This window comes from Trachinotus anak, unplaced genomic scaffold (assembly GCF_046630095.1).
Source record: "Trachinotus anak isolate AG129_WGS33_773 ecotype Australia unplaced genomic scaffold, CSIRO_AGI_Tana_v1 ptg000028l, whole genome shotgun sequence".
Classification (NCBI taxonomy): domain Eukaryota; kingdom Metazoa; phylum Chordata; class Actinopteri; order Carangiformes; family Carangidae; genus Trachinotus; species Trachinotus anak.
The window spans coordinates 12674801-12694720 of NW_027273879.1; the positions used below are offsets into that span (position 1 = coordinate 12674801).

Genomic DNA, 19920 nt, shown 5'->3' on the forward strand with positions numbered 1-19920 from the left:
AGGCTGTTCTGCACTTCCTCTTTACATGTCCGAGTCAGATGCACTGCAGTTGTTTCCAGTGTGTATGTGTTTCTTTTAGTCTGCGCCTGTGTACATGTGAGCCCTGTCCTGAGAGCTGCAGACACACGTGCATTTTTTGTCTTTTTTCCTTTGGTCCTGTCTTCACATGACTGACAGTCAATCCAGTAGCACTGCTTTCCTGTGACTGGCCTATTACCAGACTGACTGACAGGCCGACTGACAGCAGGACAAACAGCATCGACTGGAGGGTCGATGGACGCTAATCAAAGCTAACAAGAATCTTTTCTTTCCCCTGACATGCACTTACACACACACTCACAGCACACGGCAGGAGAAGACATACTTGTTGCAGTGGTTGATCAACATCCCCCGTACGTGTTCACACTGTATTTCTGTATTTTGTAGACTTGTTTGTTTCTCATCATGGAAGGGTTAGAATTATTGATTAATAAACACATTGAAAGTCACCATTTGTCAGCAGTGCACAGTCACAGCAGCAGCTTGAAGAAACTCAGTTTGACACTTCTACTAAGAACAAGCTCGTAGTTACAGCCTCTTGACTTTAGCCAGTGTGTTATCTTAGCATGCTGCTGACAGTACAAGTAAGGCAAACTCACTCTGGATATGAGCAGACTCAAATCCACTCTACAGGTTGTAATTTGAGGCAAAAATACATCAGCATATGTTGAAAATGTTTCAACTAGAGCAAAGAATTTGGGCTAAACAAAGCTTTACATGGGCTGGTGGTCAAATTTATCTGTTAATTACTAAGATATTTTCAAGGCCTTCAAGGCAAGGATATTTCAAAGGCCTTTCTTGGTCTATCTGAATTGCGTGGGATATTTCTTGGAAATATCCTTGTAATTCACATCTACATATAACTACCAGATAATTTCTGGGAAGCGGACGGTTTCTGGGACATTAGCTGGGAAATACAAGACCTTTAAAATAAAGCATTAACACAATTTCCTTTTTGAGTGTTTTTGGGTTGTAGTGACTAGCACAGCAGAATCATAGTAGGAGGTGTGTATTTGGATGTCAGTTGGCTAAAACTGTTTATGTTTCCAAGGAATGTGTTCGAGGTTTAATTTATTCAGTTTTTCCTCATCCTGGTTTAACGATGGGTTGAGGGAGAAGTGGTGGAGGCTTAACAGTCGTCTCAGTGAAACGACAGTTTATTTTTTTAGCGATCCAATCAAATCTGAAGAATCTGACTTAAATCTCTTGTAACACATCACAGCATCATGACTTTACAGCAGCTAAAGACGCTTAACTTCTGTTTCACTGTGACTTATTTGGACCTTTAGGAGAGACAAGAGACCACATTGTGCCTTGGACTTTATAGTATGTAACCATGGTAACAGTGACAGTGAGACAATTATCAGTCACAAGGCTCCTGTTTTCACAGAGTGAGTGAGGCAGGGAGACACCTCTGTGGTTTCAGCAGTGAATCCAGCACAGCTGCATGCAGCTTGTGGACACTCACACTGTCTTTGAAACATGCACATGCGCACGCACATACACACACACACATACACACACACACACACATAAACACACACACACACAAACACACCCACACTTCAATAAAACTAACCCATCTGTTTCCCTCAGTGGAGCAACAGAGGCCTTGAAGCAAGATGCCACGATTTGTCTGCCAGAGGTGAATCTGAATCTGTCTGTGCTGTGTTTTTCACTGAAGCCATCACTACCTTGGCAGGATAATTCAATTCATTACGGCTAATTGTGTCAGTGTAAAACACTGGACGTTTCCACTGTGCGGAGCAGTACATCTCCTCACACAGTCAAACCATCTGTTTGGTTCTCTGGAAGCCTTTTCTCAGTTGGTGGATGCTTTTTATGTATTTATTTTAAACAACCCAATAGGCTCAACCAGTCCAGAGATCCCACTCCTGGCTAAAGGCAACTGCAAGCTACTATTGCACTTTTGCTCCATGCCCAGGAGGAATTGTTCGGCACTTTTTAAAAACATTTTTATCCACCACAAGAAAAAAAGAAATAGACAGAGAACTTTTTGTAGTAGCATAGGTTGATAATTGCCAGCTACTCTTTGGCTTTATTTAGCTGCAGAGCTGCAATACTGTAGCTGTAAGGGAAGACTTCAGCAAGGTGAAAGCCTGTCAGGGTAAAGGACAGTCTCAGTCACCACCACGCAACATGGCTGTCTAACTGCCACTGATGTAGAGTGCAGTCATATCCCTCAGACGAGGGTTCAGCCATCTGCTGCTTAAAGATTTATAGAGGTCTTCGGATGGGCGCCCTCACTTAAGTAATCAATATAGTTATGAATATCTCTTGGCCTGGCACAACAGTCTAATAAAATTATTCCACTTTTCTCTGGCCCAGGGTGCAGACTGTGGGCACCACAGGTCTTCCTATGGATCCTTTTTTCATCCTCAAGGCAACACATTTGCGCCCGCATATTAACTGACATCAACAGCAGGGAGTGGCATCCCTCTGTGGCCAATCACACGGTGCATGTGAGAGAGGAAGCTTTCAGACAAGAACAGCATTTCATCGGAGGGGCAAATGTGTTGTTTACATTGAGGGTGTTTGCACGACCAGGAAACACAACTTAAGAGCAGTATCCTCTTTCTTTGCATTTAAAGTAAGATCCCACAAGGCCTGAAGCAGGAGGAAGTGTGTGTCTAGAGTAAATAGCACTGGGTGTGAGGTCTTCTGTGGTGGGTTTATCTTTATGTGTTTTTGTGTGTCCATGCTTCCCTGGCGACACAGGGATTCCTCGAGACACCTTGTCCTCTGGCCATCATCCAATGCACTGCAGAGAGGGGGCAGGGACAATGCCATGTCAATCATTAGTCACAGCACTGCGGCTGCTCTTCATCCCTTTGAAGACATTTTACTAGTGACTGTGCTGCTTCTGTCAGACATCATTGTCTCGTTTCTGGTTGTCCAATCAGAAATGATTATTTCTCGCTGTCCAATGAGACGCTGACTCAGAAAATATTCTCCAGTCCCAAAAAGGCCATTTTGTCAAGAAACACTGACAAAAACCTTGATCAGCAAGAAACCTTGATCCCTCAAATCAAATAAAACCTGAAATACAATCAGGCTTTCAAGACAATATAAAAAGGGTTAAACTGTCAAAAGCAACACGGTGCTGTATGAAATTCAATTCAAAATCATGGGTTCATTTTTGCCCCAGTCTGTGCAGTGGCAAAATGTGCAAAGCAGGCGCCAGCTTATAGTCAATTAGATATTTGCCTCCATTTCACATGATAAGTGACTAACCTAAATTACATCTGACAGATGGAACCATGTGACTGAGCATATAGCCTAGCCTACTGTGGTGCTGTTTACACTGCTGTGTATACTGTTCATCATCTGCTGCTTGTAAGTGAGTGTCATGGGGTGCTGAGTTGTTGCTAAAATCTAACATCAAACTGATGTAGGCTATTCAATGATAATGCTCAAAATGTAAATCTGGTCGATTTGTGTTATGGGATTACAACACAGCACTTTAAAACCTATACAAATACAAAGTCACACAAAAGCGCAATCATACAGTGGTATGAAAGTCATCATGTTGCACAATAATTCAGACCTGGGTTTCATATATTTGTGATTATGTGACTCATTATATTTGCAGAAGGACTTTTCTTTCAAGCTTGTCATCTACAGTGTTTGGAGTCACAGCTCACATGCTACAGATTCTCTTATTCTTTAGTGGTCTAGTGGTTTTAGTTCTACCAGCATCCCCTGTTTGTGTGCTAAACACCCCATTTCATAACATGTCAACATAATAAATTGTTGATGTAAGAACAAAATGACACTCCACACATATACAGTCACACTGACTGTACTTGTGTTGTTAGATTTCTTGTTGATGTCAGATCTCCTCAGGTTTGGCTTCAGGCATTGCTTGTCTTTATTCTCTCTGATGTGATTCAGTTAATGGTTCATTAGTCATTATTTCAAAGTCTGTAAAGAACTGTTCAGATGAAAGAAGAAATGGTTTTCAAAAATGGTGCATCTATAGAAAACTATCATACCTGAATAAACTACTTTCTGTAGGTTGACAGCCACAAATGTGAACTAACCCAATGGGAAACAATGGTTTCTAATGTTAATAGCAACACAAATGAAATGTACTGTAAATAATCTATAACCCCTGGGATAAGATGGACATTTATTGTCTCATCATCTCTCTCTATGGTCAGCAGTTCTAAGAGGGGACATTTGTGCAAGAGATGACAACACTCAGTGTAAAAGTTATAGGAGTTAATGAGCGTAAAAGTCCGACTGCTTTGGGACATTTCTGGGTCTGTGTGTGGCAATGTGCAAGTAGAGATTCAACACTATTTGCTCATGACAGGTTGAGAGCTGCAACAGCTAGTCTATCAGTCACTTGAAAGAAAGTCTACTAACTGACTAAATGTTTCATTTTTTCCAGCAAAAAAAGCCAAATATTCTCTGGTTCCAGCTTCTTAAATATGAGAATTTGCTGCTAAACACTTACAGTTTATTAAAAATGTTTGGACTGTTGATCAGACAAAAAACAAGAAAACCGAAGACATCTCTGTGGGCTTTAACAAATGATACATTTTTTTTCCACAATTATTCAACATTTCATAGCTTATACGACTAATACATAAAATAATCAGCAGCTCAGCTGCAGCCACAGAATTGTTACTATCATAGGATCATCCTGCTGAGCAGCACTGAGGGTGGAAGCTTGCTACCTACAGTGTGATTATACTATTGATATTGGTTTACCCATCAGACTAGGGTGTAACAGTGCACACAGGAGCATGAGAAGGTTTGTGTGAGTGTGTTTGTGTGAATGAGGGTGTGGAGGCATTGTGAGCTGGCTACTAGGTGAGGAGTTGAGGAATATGACGCCAGTTTCTAGTTTTGCAACAAGTGGGCTACAGCATCAATAATGGATGACAGAGAAAGGGATTAGGCAGCAAGGCAGAGTGGTGCGTGCATGAATTTAGAGTTTAGCAGTCAATGAGCGGGCATGTATTCAGCTCTACATGTGTATGAGATGCTGAGTTTGTTCCTAAATATCTGCATTTACATTTTTGTGTATTCATGTAGGAGAGACAGAGCAGGAGACGGGATGTACAACAGTACAAAGAGGTCATTAGAAACATTTACTTTAGGGAAATATTGGTATTATTCAAATGTGTATTTGTAAAAGAAAGGAGGCTGATGGCTACACTCGCACAGCAAAATTCAACAAGGCAAGCTACTGTACGTCCTCCTTACAGATGTGACAAGAGGAAACACTTCTTGAGTTGTCACTCCAAGACAATCACTACCAGTATGCCCTGAGCATGCTCTGCCATTTATAGGTCTACAAAGTGGGCCAAATGAGACGAAACTGCAGGGACAATGACACAGGCAGATATGTAAAACTGGAACACTAGGAGAGAAAAAAGGAAAACAGAGTGAAAGAAAGAGCAAAGAACGGACAAAGAATAAGAGAAAGAAGCAGATATCAGGGGGAAAAAAAAAAAAAGCTTCTTAAAATGAGACCATGCTTTGACCATGTGGACACCATGTGGACACTACAGAGGAAGCTCAGAATCCCACAACAAAAGCAGCACATGAGGAATCACTTCATTTTCTCTTCCTCCTACATTCCCAAACATCTCGCTCTCTCGGTTTTGTTCTTTGAACACAGAGAAGTATTTTCAGTAAAGTCAATGTCAGGTGATGTTCCCAGTCAGCTGGAGAGTTAGTTTTCTTAAACATCTCTCTGACATTTCACACACCAGGGTGTCAGCGGGTTATTCCCAGTGCTCCCAGTCTCATTTTTGATGTGATAATAAGATAAACACGTGCTCATGTTTGAGTCAAATTGCCCATTTGGCTTTAAGCCATTTTAGACAAAGTATCAGCCCACGGCAAACATCACACGCCTTCGGTATTGCCTTGTTATCTTGCAGTCAGGGTTATTTGCACAAGGTTTCTGTTGAAGACTTACAGATTGCAGGCCTAACCAGAAAATTGCATAACTCTGAGAGAAGCTGTCCAGAGTGGTTGCTAAGCTGTGTTGAGCCTCTTTTTCACTTAAAAATATGTGTTTTAAGTGATTTGCTTGGGGCACAGGTTGAGCTGGAAAAGCTAGAGAGTTGAATTTCTGGTCTCCATTTTGCTCCGGCGTAGGTACGTAGGAGGAGAATCAGGTCGAGAGCGGCAGGCTTGGATTCTGCCGCCTGTCAGAAGAAAAGAGGGCTAACAATGGATTGAAACAGAAAGACAGACAGGGACAATACAGCCGCGGATAAAAGGCTTTTAAAATTCTGACTGAGTGTGAAAAGACCTCTGCATCACACACTGAATGACAGATTTTTGCAGATTGGCGATTTCCATTCATGCTTCTGTTAACCTGCTCAAATTACATTAAGATTCATGCAGAACTCACATGGATCACAAGTGATATAATCATTATTGTGTCTGAACTGAGAGGCAACAAATTAAAATCTCAAAGATAAAGTTTGAAGTCCGTCCGTGGTGATGCGTCCGATATTTCTGCAGACAAGCGCAGTCTCTCAATGAACTTGAAAATCAGTTGTCATGGGCAAATTGGGCTTAAAATCAGCCTTTATATTATACATGCTCCGGGCTGTACAGCGCTTAGTGAAAGAGGCAGGCAGAGAGAGAGAGAGAGAAATGGTCAAGGGGATAGAGAAAAGGATATTAAGTGACATAAAAGAGATATCACAGAAGGAGGGATGTTTCCGAAGGGCATTCAGGGAAAAGAGAGAGCAGGAAGGGGAGGGAGGCAGATCCTAACATGAAATCTGATCTTCCCCAGGAGCCTGCAGTTATCCAGTCCCTCTGCAACAAGCAGCTCAACAAATAACAGACAATAAAAGGAGCCGGAGTGGGAGAAAGACTAATGGCAATCAAACTTCTCTTCACATCTGGTAATGTTTTTTTTTTTTTTCTCCGTATTTTTAGACATTTAACAATTGTCTGGTCAGTCACGACAGATTCTGATCCACCTCAAAATCAATCGCCACAGCACAGCCAGTTTGAGAGATTTTCTTCCCCCTCCACTCCTGACTGAGAAGTAGCCAGCTGTGACGCTGATCAGCAGCCAGCCAGTTTACACATTAGTCTGATAATGTGTGATTTTTATAGCATAGCTACCTCATTTTGCAGTCCCCCACCCCACACCTCAAAAAAAAAAATCCTAACACGCACACCTCCACCTTTAATAGCCTGGGCAGCCCTTGACAACTACCATTTACTGAGCACCCGATAACAAAGAACCTGAGGGAAGGGAAAGAGACGTGTGTGTGTCCAAACTAGGGTCGGGGCTGAGCTCCAGGTTTGTAAAAACACCTGATCACCAAGTTTAAAGGCTAACCTTATTCAAAATCCCCAAACCTACTTTCTTCTGATATCTTTTCATCATGTCCCAAAACAGATCTTGATGTGGTGAGGTGTCTAGTGAAAGCTGTTGTCTGCACTTACCCAAGGTTTTTTTGTTTCCACAATCAAGAGTCAACAGAGTGGTGAGTCTCCTCTACCAGCTGATCTCTCCCTGTCAGCTTCTCTGGTCCAAATTCAGGCTACCAGTGACACATCCTGGATTCGGATTGGAAAAAATGCTACTGAACCCAAACCCTGGTCCAAGTAACGTGTCTGCAGTGACAGCTACTTTATGTCTGCTTCCATGCTTGTGTATTTGATTAAGAGACACAGACACAGTCAGAGAGAGTATGTCCATGCATGTGTCTTGTCTGGCAGAGGGGAAGAGGACAAGGTGTCTCCTCCTGTAGCTCTTCATTTGCGGCTACATAAAGCTAATAAGGTCTGAAGCACTTCCTCCCTCTTCTCCAGCCTTTCAGCTTCACTGTGGAAACAACTTCAGGCGTTTTTCTGTCCCTGTAGGAGCACGCTGATGACTCCTGTGCTTCTCTTCTGGCAAAAGATAAAGGGGAGTGGTACCCACAGTGGATATTACAAGCTCCCGAGCATTTAATGAGGGAATGTTTTGACCATTGAGGTCTTTTGTCCTGAATCTGTCCTGAACTGTTGGATGGAAACACTATAAACCTTCTCTGCTTCTCCTCTAGAAGCCAGGATACATTCAGGTGATGCGAATGTGAAATTTCAATTCAATTCAATTATCACCTACAAAATCTGCTAAACAAGCTAGCTGTGGCCATTAAAAGACACTTCAAATCAACTGAATAAAATTGATATTAATACCATTTGCATGCATGATTTTCTTGATATCTCATTCTTATTATAATTATAATTATGTTAACTTCTCAGCATTTGTTGATTTCTTTGTATTGCATTATACGCCATAAGACAGAAGGATTTCAAGGTCATTCAGGGAACGATACTACATCCTACATTTGGCTTAACCCTTAGTGAGCCACAATCCCCACCACTGACAGTAAGCTGAGGTTGGCGCCATTAAAGCCAACTAAACCAATTTCTCCAGGAATTATAAGATTTTAACTGTCTGTGTCCACACACAACCACTACAGAGGCACAGACTGAAACACAGACATGTACCAGGAATACATCATGGACAGACAGAAGAAGGAAACACAGACATGAAGAAATAGCTGAAGGGAAAGATTGAAAACAAAAAGACTGGAGAGAATCAGCCGTGCAGGCGCAGGGGAATAGACTCGCCAGTCTATACCGTTCTGTAACAAGGAGACATTTGGCATTGATTGTGTTGTTTTATAGGCGTTCGACAGTTAAACCCCTATTGGACAATTACAGAGAGAGCCTGCTTGCTCCTGCAGGGGGGGTTGTGACTTTGATCTCTCCTTGCTTTTCCCCTTGCTTGGTGGAAAACCCGACGAAACAAAAATGGAAAGGTGATGCGCCTCTAATTGGCTGCAAGCAAAGGAAACTAGAAGCAGCTGGCTGAATGGAGCAGAGATGGAGAGAAGGAGATAACGAAAGAAAGGAAGAGGGAAAATGGGAAAAAGTAAGATGAGAATAAGAAAAGAGGAAGAGAAGAGAGAAAAGCTTTAGGGGAGAAATGAGGTGGGAAATGGGCAAGAGAATGGCTCATTAAATAAATGAAAAGCTCCATTTGAAACATCTTAATTTTCTTAAAGCATGGAGCATCTACTCAATGTAGGGCAGGAACACACATGTTAAAGATGCATACATGCAAGCGCTGGTTTGTGAGTGATGATAATCCTAAATATTATATATAGGACATCACGCATTAGTGCTGTAATGAGAGCAGCGTGATGAGAGCTGTGTTACATGAGGAAAAAAAAAAAAAACTAATGGTAATCTGATTGTTAGCCAGCAACTAATTCCCAGTCTAAAGAGTGGAGATTAAGGCTTACATGTTTGCATGACTAGACAGGTTTCTGCCCCTTAATCCAGAAAAAAATCACTGTGCTTTCAATTGTAAATGTGTTCTAAACGCATATGCCACAAGGCCACAAGTTCATGTCACTCATTAAAAGACAATGTTTTAAATTAAAGCTGTCAAAAGTCCTTAAGACTTGTTTTGTTTAAGCATGTTACTTTTTTAATAAGACAGCAGCAATTTGTCTGTATTTTTCCAGCAATTAAGTATTGCAATTCCCAAAAAGTTCAGGGACTAACATGAGTTTAAAAAAAAACACTGGATCCCACATTTCCCATGATGCACTGACTGACGTGGTTAATGTCCACATTTCTGAAACTCATGACAGATTGTGACATGGGGCTTTCTGTTGAAAAATCTGTTGTTTATCTGAGATACTCAAGCAACATCACCTAAGTCATTTTGTTAGACTTGATGTCATCCTGCTTCCTGTGACTAGTACATTTACTTTGCCTTGTAAAATAGTTGGAGTGACCCTTTAATGTCGAGACTAGAGCACCAGTAAATCTAGACAAATAAGGCAGAATGCAGCTCTGCATAGCTCAAAGGGCCAAGTGGGTCACTCTGATATTAATCTTCATAGATGCCATATTGCCTTGTGGTCTTAACCAGAAACCATAAACCAGGTCTTTCTTTCCATCCTACCCCCACAACTTTAACCCAGTCCCTTAGAGAGCTGGCTGTGATTAACGACCCGTGCAGCTAACCTAGGGTACATAGAAAACCGGAAGACACACAGCAGTAAGCACTTACGCTGCGAGGCCAAAGGCCTGTGGTGAGTGGTTAGTGGTGGACGCTAACTAGCACAGTTTCCCAGCACTGTGGCCAATCCAGAAGATGAGCTCAGTGACAGCGACAACGCAGGCCATGTTAGAGAGAGCCAAGATGGCCACTGTTCAAAAGTTACAAGAGTTACACATGGGGAGAAACAAGGCAGCAGAATTTATGTTAGGGATTTTCCAAGTTTTTTTCTTTCTTTCTTTCTTTCTTTCTTTTTTTTCATGAGCTGTTGGTCACAAGAGGAAAGATTGTGGCTGGATGCTTGGCATAGGACACACACAAGCACACACAAAAAGGAGAAGAAATAAACAGGAGCAGGGAAGAGTAATTACCCATTGGAGGGCTGTGAGTGTGTGTTTATGTGTGTTTGTATTTGCATGTCTGTCTGCAGCGTCCAGTGATGATCACCCAATCTGCTTCCCTTCACCCTATGCCCAAAACTCTGCCCAGGCCTCAAACCAGTGGACAGTGGACACATGCAATCGCTTTGTTTCCTTTAAAACATTTTTTTTCCCCTGCACATCACACACAACACACACACTCGAGCTCTGTGGTCGAGTGCACAGGATGAAACTTGTGGCTAAGGCCCCACAAAACCAAGCCAGGCAGTTTGACTGTCAGTGGGGAGCTGCTGGAGCTGCTGAAGCTGCTCCACCACTCCTGCCCACTGCCAAGCCAGCCTCAGTGACAAGCTGGACCTCTACTGCAGAAACAAGGGGTGCAGCACCACCAGAGAGATGCTCTGAAAGTGAACTACACGCACAAACACGCAAACACTCATTACATTTACAAGTGCTCGTATTTATCAGTGATTTTTCTGAGTACTTCCAAGAAAACTGGAGCATGTAGTTTAGCAATTCTGTGTGCGGAGACAGAATTATCTTTTATATCGAATATCTGGACCTAATGTTTTGATTTGATTACTTTAAGTTGTATTTTATATTATTTACATTCAAAGTCAATAAACTAACCACTAATGGACAAGGAACTGGTTGCATATCAAGTGTGCTGCAAAAAATAACACTACACAGCATGAATGTATAAATGTTGAACTATAAATGTTCAAGACCAACACATAAACATAAGGGTTATTATCTATAACAGAACGCAATTAAAAATACTTTTAGAACTGCATTAAATGCAGACAAGCCAACTAACTCAAATCCTGAATGAGTAAACAGGCTTTTCATTTTTTCTCAGAAAGGAAGTTTTCTTCCTCCATAACTGATCCCAGCAAAGGGAACAAAGGGGCCGTTTTGTGCTTGCATAATTGGTCCGAGCAGGTTGCACCAGCCCAATGAAAGGCTGAGCTGAGCACCCAGCTGGCAAGAAAGGCAGATCCGCCCCCCCCCCCCCCCCCCACCTCCACCTCTTCTCCTTCTCCTCACATGCTTCTCTCCTCTCCTTTCCACCACTCAGGGCCTGATTGTGAGCCTGCAGCTCCTGTGTGCCGGCTGAGGTAACCGAGGCTTTCACTGCCAAACTCACTCGACAGCACACACTGAACGACCCTTTTAAGAGCTACAGCCCCCCCACCCCCAATGTGAAAAGGGGGTCATTGTGCCACACCGGACTACTGTAAAGCATAAGGGGTTGGCCGGAGGTACCACTGACAAAATACAAAATCTCTTTCAGTGTCTCGTGAGTTGTTTGTACCCAACCTTCCTTTTCATCCTCTGCCCCCCTCCCTGCACACATACACACATAGAAACACATGCTGGATCACATGGTGTTAAGGCCCCAACTGCGCATACACACAAGGCTAAGAGAGGAGGAAACATACACAGATTCAGATCCTCCCTGGCATTGCTGCTGTAGGCCGTCATCTCCACTGATCACCAGCTTATTACAGGATTTAGGTTTGCTCAGAAAATCCCATGAGACAGACAAACACACACATACACAACTAACACACTCAACTCTGATTTCCAAGGAAATAAGTGTGAGTGTGTGTTTCACATCATGACATTAAGCGATAAATATATTTAGAAAAATACCCAGAAACACACAGCATGGCACTGATGACATCAGATTTAATCTGCAAGGGTCCCTCAGGGACACCAAGCCCTCTTCTTAGTGACTGTTTGTCTGTCTTCTCCAACACATGCTAACGGAAAAATCACACACGAGCAAACGCAGTAAGGTATGATTTGACAATTTTCAGGTCAAAAGATATACTGGGTAAAAAAAGGCTGGCTGTAAGTTTACGCCAGTCTTTGCACACTGTTATTTATCCAGAATTTAATTACTATGGCTGTATGAATTAAAATCCTTCCAAAGCTCTTAGTAACTACTCGCTAGTTTCAACCTAGTGATTAACTAAATTGGGTCGCACCATTAAAACTTGTGAAATGTGTTAGCTAGTTAAGGATCAAGTAATATGTAAATTGGCTGGGAAATATCTGTAACACCAAGTCCTTCATATAAAGGTATCACTTTGTTTTACTGATGTTTGTATACATGAAAAAAATCTGTGTTTCAGAGCTAGTAGTATTCATGTAGTTTAGAATGAGTGGGGATTACGCTAACCTAGCTAACCAGATTAGGTTAATTAGCAAACCACTTTAGGTGAGCAAAATGTATTTGGCACAGTGTTCTGTAGTTTGAGTAAGACTGTGTTATTTCTGTTAAATGACAAACATTAAATACTTAGTAACAACTAATATCTACTTTAGGAGTAGTTTCTGAGGTGTTAACCATTTGAATTCCATCTCCACTCTGTAAACACTTGTGTTATAACTTGGCTAAGCTGGTGCAACTGGTTCAGGTCATCAGGATCAGTTAAAATAAAGTAATTTATATTCTGTAGAAACCATGGCTGTGTAACCTCGTTGAAAAAAACTTTTCAACCAAATTTAGTTCAGTTTTAACCTTGACCCCTTAATGTCTGACTGACCTGCAAATTACCAACACCATTCTTACTGGGATCCTAAATAAAATAACAAAACCACTCTGCATTCATATCATATTATTACAAAAACATCCATCCATGCAAAACAGGACCCCAACACCAGAGAGGACAGAGAACACAAGAGGTGGTACCTGCCTAAAATGACAGCACTGACAGGACCTAGCTGAAGTAGGTGGAGGTCGTGGACAATACAACCATTGACGCTTTCTCAGGCCTGTCCTGCTTTGGCATCCCTGCCCTCAGAGACGCAAACCCACAGGTATTCACTGGTTTTACAGGCAGATTTCCCTTCAGATGAATCAAAGGAAACAGCGTACGTAGAGACTTGGCATTTTTGGTTACCACCCATTTCATCACAGGAGGTCGTGAAAGCTCCCTTTCTTCAGCCAACTGACCTCACTAAAACTTTCAGCAGGTAATATGTGTGTGGTTTGGTTGGTGAACTCTCTTAGTACGGCCACTGGGCCTGCCTGCTGACATTGCTAAGCCTGAGAAGATGAGGATTTAATCAGTTAAACTCCATCTGATCTTCATTCAGCTTTTCACAAATCTGACATTTCTCCCACCTTTTCCTACTGCCTACTGCCAGCGTGTGAGCAACATTTTGATTGTTTTTCTGGTTTCATTTGGTTCCTTTTCTGGCTTGGCTATGAACTTTTGCCCTTCTTTAAAGAAATCTATTTTCATGTTCTACATTTAATGGACATTTTCTATACTATTGCAGAGGTTTGCTCGCAGGAAAGATGAATAATTGAGTCATGATGATGTGAAAGGGACTTGTCTGTCTGCTAAATCAGCATGAATGATCGAATACTTCACGTAACATTGCAGCGCTCATGTTTCTTCTCCATTCAGTTCAAAAATGAGAAGTTGGCAGCCGAAGGTTTTGCCTGCAAACATGTTTCGCCGTTTTTTCACGAGCCTAGATTTAACTTGCCAGGCGTCGCCGCTTTCAAACTGAATGACACTCAAGGGAGGTATCTTTATTTTAATCTTTCACTCATTTTGTCGTTCTGTTTTTCTGTCGCAGAGCACAAAGACCTGCTAATCTCTGCTCAGCATGTAAACTTTTTTTATCCCCTCCCCACATTAAATAAACAAAACGCACCATGAAGCAATTACTACCGTTGGTGGCATGCAAGAGAAGAGAAGAGAAGAGAAGAGAAGATGGAGAGTCCTCCACAGAGACAGTGGTGTCTCCAGACTCAGGTCGACCACTGGCAGAAAACATCTTTCTCCTTTGGCCCAGTCTGAATGTTATCTCAAGCTACTCATACGCGCACACCTATTGCTGAAGGCGAAGCAGCCTCGAGCTATACGAGTAAACATCAAGCGTGTGTGTCTTTGTGTGTGAGCCCGAGTCTGTGTGTTTCTGTTACGCAACGGGAGAGTTTCTTCCCATCTGTGCCTCTCTGCAGCCCCCGCATCCCTGACCAATGAAGCGAGAAACGACAGCTCTGCCTTGCACTCTGCCTCCCTCAGTCTTCCTCACAACACCGTCCCACTCGTCATTATTATCATCAGCTGCCCGCCAAAAACATACTCTTGACTCTTCCTCCCTCACTAGCCTCTCTCTTTTCTGGCTGGCATCACCGGCGCCCAAAAATGATGCAATATTCATGGTTCACCTTCACTGTCGACATCACGCCCGTCTGCCCCCCCCCCCCCAGCTTAAACCCAAACTAGAAAACAAGACCACTCTGCAGGGTGTCTAACCAACATTTTACTTCTTATGCTTAAATTCCAGATTATCCCACTAAATGGATCGCTGTCTAGAACAGCCCCCCCCCCCACCAGTCCTCCATCTCTGTCCCTGCTCTTCCGGCTCGCCTAACTCCCCACAGGGCTCATTGTTGTGGAAAAGATGTTAAAACAAAGAGAGCAGACAGTGCAGTGATAATCCTAAACATAGCAGCTGGGGAATTAGCTAGCCATTTGCTGGGGACTTGCACACTCTTGATTGTTGTTAGACCTAAGGATGTTAGCATTGCTCTCTAAATTGTTAATGTTGTTTGCCTATTACTTGCCATCAGGGAAGGAATGGTAATTAAAAGGGAAGATGCCTTTCACGTTCACCACAAATATGTCTAAGATGGTTTTCCGAACAGGATGTGATCCTGCGCTTTGACGATAGCATCCTGTCTGGAAAAACATTTTAGCTGATTCCACTAGGGCCACTGTGTCAGTGGATCTATTCGCATAAATGAATTATGGATGCACAGAGACCTGTCCTCTGTTCAGGATATTTAAGCAATGAGATGTATCAGGTTTCAGACAGTAATGCTACCCAGAATGATGACAGTAATACCTTCTGCACTGAGTCACATATTGCAGCAGGATAACATCGATGAAATTAGGCCTCCACATTACTGAAATCAGCTATAACTTCATTGTAGAGGCAGGTATGTATCCCTCATCGGCCAACTGAGTCTTCCTTTCTGCTTACACGCTTTCTTTCTCTTTTTATCTTTGTGTTCTCCATTCCGCCACCTACTACTCCGGTTCTCTCGGTTTCTCTCCACTTTTACTATCTATCTGACTACCTCTTCCCCTCTTTCCAGATCGTCCTGGCACCAGAGCAGGCGTGCGATGCCAGCACCCTGCTGCCTGTCTGGTCCAGCAGGGCGCCAGTCCCAAATCTGTTACAATACAGTGGGCGCTAAAACACTACTCGCATCCATAGCAGAAAACCATAGAGAGACAGCACGCCAAAATGTGCGTTACTGCTGCAAACCGCACCTTGTCACTCCATGTCTAAAAAATGATGTCAAATATTTGAGCTACCTGAGCAGTGTTTGGTTTTAGCTCTTGTGAGTTTGCACAGCCTCTACAATGGAAACTTCACAGAGGAATTACAGTAAACTAAGCCCTTCTAATGTGCTTCTTTATACAACACAGTCCATTGTTGTTGGTGCCTGAGCCTGGCAGCTAATGTAGGTAGTGCCCATGTATTTAGCTCTGGGCTGCACATCTATCTGCTAGCTGCTGTTCTATTACAGGTGCCATCGCTCCAAGGCAGCAATTTAGTGGTTAGGGATACTGCAGATAATTGTTTGGAGAGATTACAGTGGATTTCTTTTGTTCTGGTCTGTTATATAAGCAAATAAATAGTTTCAGCTTGAGGTTCAGGGGCTTGTCTTCTCCTCTGTCACACTTCAGACAGAGAGAGAGAGAGAGAGAGTGAGACAGGCAGGCAGACACCTGTGATTGGAATTCCATACTCAGAGCCGCAGGAGTCGTCTGAGAAAGGCTAGACCTGCAGTTTCAACTCAGACTGACCGCATTTATTGTTCACCCACCCGACTGAATTCCAGGAATAAGCAGAGGTGGATCTTTCATCTGTCTCCCACGCGAGGCCTTCCAAAGGACACACAGTCCTGCGTGTTTGCGTGCACAGAGTATCAATCACTTGAACATTTGGCTGCTTTGTGGTTTTAAGAGCAAAGATATATTATGTAGAGAAAAAGGCTAAAAATGCAAAAGAACAGATGCCAGCATAATTCCAGCATGACTAAATTACACTCATTCACTCAGGCTTTCATTCATATTTCTGTCTAGTCCACACACACAACCAGGCGCACTTGGTTTCTGTGTGGTTTCTGTGAAATGTCCTATCCACTCTAGTCCACCTGCTCTCCACCTCAATGAAGATTAAAGAGGGCATCCTCACTCACCTAGGTGGTCTCCATGGAAACTGTTGTCATGGGATGTTCTACCATGGGGCAAGAGGTCATGATGGGCAGCAGGTGGCCAGATTTGACCAGTCTTGCGAACGCTCACAATAGTGGCCTCTGACATGACCACATGGCCTCCCTGCTGCCGGTGGTGGCGTTTCTGGGACTGCGGCGTTGGAGGGCTGCTGCTGTCCAGAGAGTGCTGGGAGTTCTGGGAGTTCTGGGAAGGCGAGCGGCTCTTCTCTCTGAAGGGCCGACGGAAGGCCGTGGTGGGGCTGGGTGAGACGTGGCTGGACTGGCCTGAGGAGAAGTCCTCCTCGCTGGATGTCAGGTTCTCATTGGAGCTGCAGTCCGGCGTGTAGCCGCCGCCTCCACCGACATCCTCAAAGCTACCTGGGGAATACGAGCGGCGTGGCCAGGTCAGGAGGTGATCATCACCTCCCCCATGGTCTCTCATAGTGACTCCACTACCACCTCCACCACCACCTCTACCATCTCCACCACCACCTTCACCCATCATCACCCCACCAACATAGACACTGGAGTAAGCCTGGAAGTCAGAGGGCTGCCAAGGCGGGGGCGGAGGTTTGCCCCCGTTGGCCCTGCCTGAATGTCTCTGGTTGGGCTCTCCATCTTCATATTCTGCATCATAGCCACAGGTGCTCTCAGTGGACCGTCCTCTATAGACTGGCCTGGCGCGGAGCTCTCCAGCCACTGTTGCCAGGTTACCTGGGAGGGAGTGAAGAGATCGCTTTCGTTCCATCTGCATGGCCTGGCTGCCCAGGGTGCTGATCTTGTCAGAGACGTCACGGTCGTTGACCCTGACCAGACCTCTCTCGTGGTGGAATTCCATATTGGTATAAAACGGCGGTGGTGGCGGAGGCAGCTGCTTCTCCTGGCCCTTAGCTACATCACCCGCAGAGTGAGAGTTGGCCCGTTTGATCCTCTCAAAGTTGGATCTAAGAGCTGCCACGCCAAGTCCCATCCCAAGCTTGTCCTTGGGGTCAGAGGGCAGCTCCTTGTCTGGGGGCGGAAGGGTGGGCCTGCGGGGAGAGACGGTGATGCCGCCTCTCTGCTTGGATGGCGAAAGGCCATCCAGGTTGTCACAGGACGTCGACTCAACTTGCTGGGGTACATCGAAGGCTGACTCGAGGCCGTCTCCGTGGGAGGCCGACTTCCTGGCTGGCGGAGGTCTGGGTTTGGTCCTACCAGCTCCATCTCCTAGAGGCTGGAAACGGCCCCTTTCCATACTACCAGCACTATACCCTCCACCACAAACTCCTACTCCAACACCACCAGTCTCCTGCATGTGTGGCTGCTGGGACTGGGACTCTGCACCTTGTGTGGCCGCGGGGTCCATCCCCTCGTTCAGCGGCGTCTTCCTGAAACCCCACCTCTGCTTGTCGTAGCTTTTCCTCTCCTTGGCCAGGAGGGTCTGCAGGTAGATCATGCGGAAGCGCTCCTTGTTCACCTCCTGCTCCAGGCGCCTGATGGACGCCTTGCACTTCTCCAGCTCCTGCTCGATGCCACCGACTGACCGCAGCTCCATTTTGGGGGGCTCTGACTCTGGGAACTGCGCTTTCCAAGCTTCGATGAAACCCACAGGCTCCACCATATTGTGCTTAATTTATTTTTGTGAGAGACCCTGATTCACGCACAGGGGGGGACAGATGCCAAAGGCGCACCGTTTGTGCCTTTTCAGTCCAGTTGGCCACAGAGTCCTTACCGACAACAACGTCCACTTCCAGCTGCAAAAGCAGTGACAGTGTTTATAGCAGGCCTTTAGGTAACCCGTGCAGAAACACACAGTCTAATTGCCGACACTTGTCGTGGGTTGCGCAGTCGCAACAATACATCCCATTCTGAACGAGAAAAACCGGCTGTTCAGACAGAGGAATAACGGGGAATGTGAATGAGAGAAAAAGGGATAAAAACCTGCAGCAGAGCTCGTCTTTCTCATGCATTATTCCAGAAAAGATCACTTTCAGAAGAACTGGAAAAAAATAAAAAATAAAAATAAAAAAAAATCTCAGCCTCGACACAATGACAGCAGCTGTCTTCGCGGGTGATCTGGATCTCAGGGAGATAAAAATTGAATAAAGTGTTTTAGTCTTCAGGGTTTACTCACTGTCTGAGTCTGAGTCTGAGTCTGCTCACTCTTGCCCATTCATATGGCGGTGATCCCAGCTGCTGCTGCCGCCGCTGCTCCGGACCAGGCGCCTTTGTACCAGCGGCGCTCAAGGAGAATGGATAAAAAGCGCAAAACACAAGCGACGACAACATCTGAGTTTCTCAGAGGATGCGATCAAGCGGCAGGACCCGGCTCGGGTAAATGATTTGCTTCATTATCCCATTTTCTCCACGGCACGGTATGTGGTATTGTTGGCTTTTTTTTTTTTTTTTTTTTTTTTTTAAAATTGTTCTTTTCCAGATTTCTCCCGTGTCTTCGGCCGCGATGGTGCCGCTGTGTGCGCTCCCATCTCAGGCCAGCAGCACTGGAGGGCTGCAGGAGTGGGAGGGACCAGTGTGACAGTGAGCCTGCTGGTTAAAGAGACAGAGCAGGGCTGCAGCCACCCCTCACCTGAGCGGGGCCATGCTCATTTCCACACTTTAACTAGAGCTCGTAAGGGCTTGTTCCAGCTCCGTGAAACATGGCACATTTGAGTCTTTTCTTGACCTCGCTGTGGCTGAGGGATTGCTGTGTCTCTCTGGCAGCAACATATGGCCTACATATCATTATCACTGGCTCACAGTAAAGCCTAAAAGTTTAGCATATTCTTCCAAATATCACAAGAAGCAGAAAACTCCCACAAAACCCCATTATTTCCATTTTTTTTAAAAAAGAACTATTAATAAGGGATATTTCAACATGTTACTCCGCCTGGGCTGCTTTAAAAGCTTGTGCTTCTACCTGTCAGACAGCCGCGACTCATCATGTGAGTGCTGTTGGTATATTTAAGCCAATGCTGCCACCCAGTGGAGTAATATACATGTGCGACAACTTCACTACTTTATTTATTTTTTTTATTTTTAATTACCTATAAATATCTCAGTGTGGAGCTTTTCTAAAATGTTAATAAAGTAGTAGAAGTTTATTTTTAGCTATACAATTGACAATTGATTGTAATTGTGTAAAACTGAATATTGGACATGTAAGATTGCACTGAGCCTAGAAA

At 44.2% G+C, this 19920-nt stretch overlaps 1 protein-coding gene across 1 annotated transcript in view; it reads right to left on the reverse strand.

The window, feature by feature from the left end:
* Positions 1–19593, reverse strand: part of bcr (BCR activator of RhoGEF and GTPase) — an 83991-nt gene extending 64398 nt beyond the window's left edge. Inside the window, exon 1 of the mRNA XM_071466238.1 lies at positions 16745–19593. Within this exon, the coding sequence (XP_071322339.1) occupies positions 16745–18359 (1615 nt within the window). The 5' untranslated portion in view covers positions 18360–19593. The remainder of the gene's footprint in view (positions 1–16744) is intronic.
* Between the last annotated feature and the right edge of the window lie 327 nt (positions 19594–19920).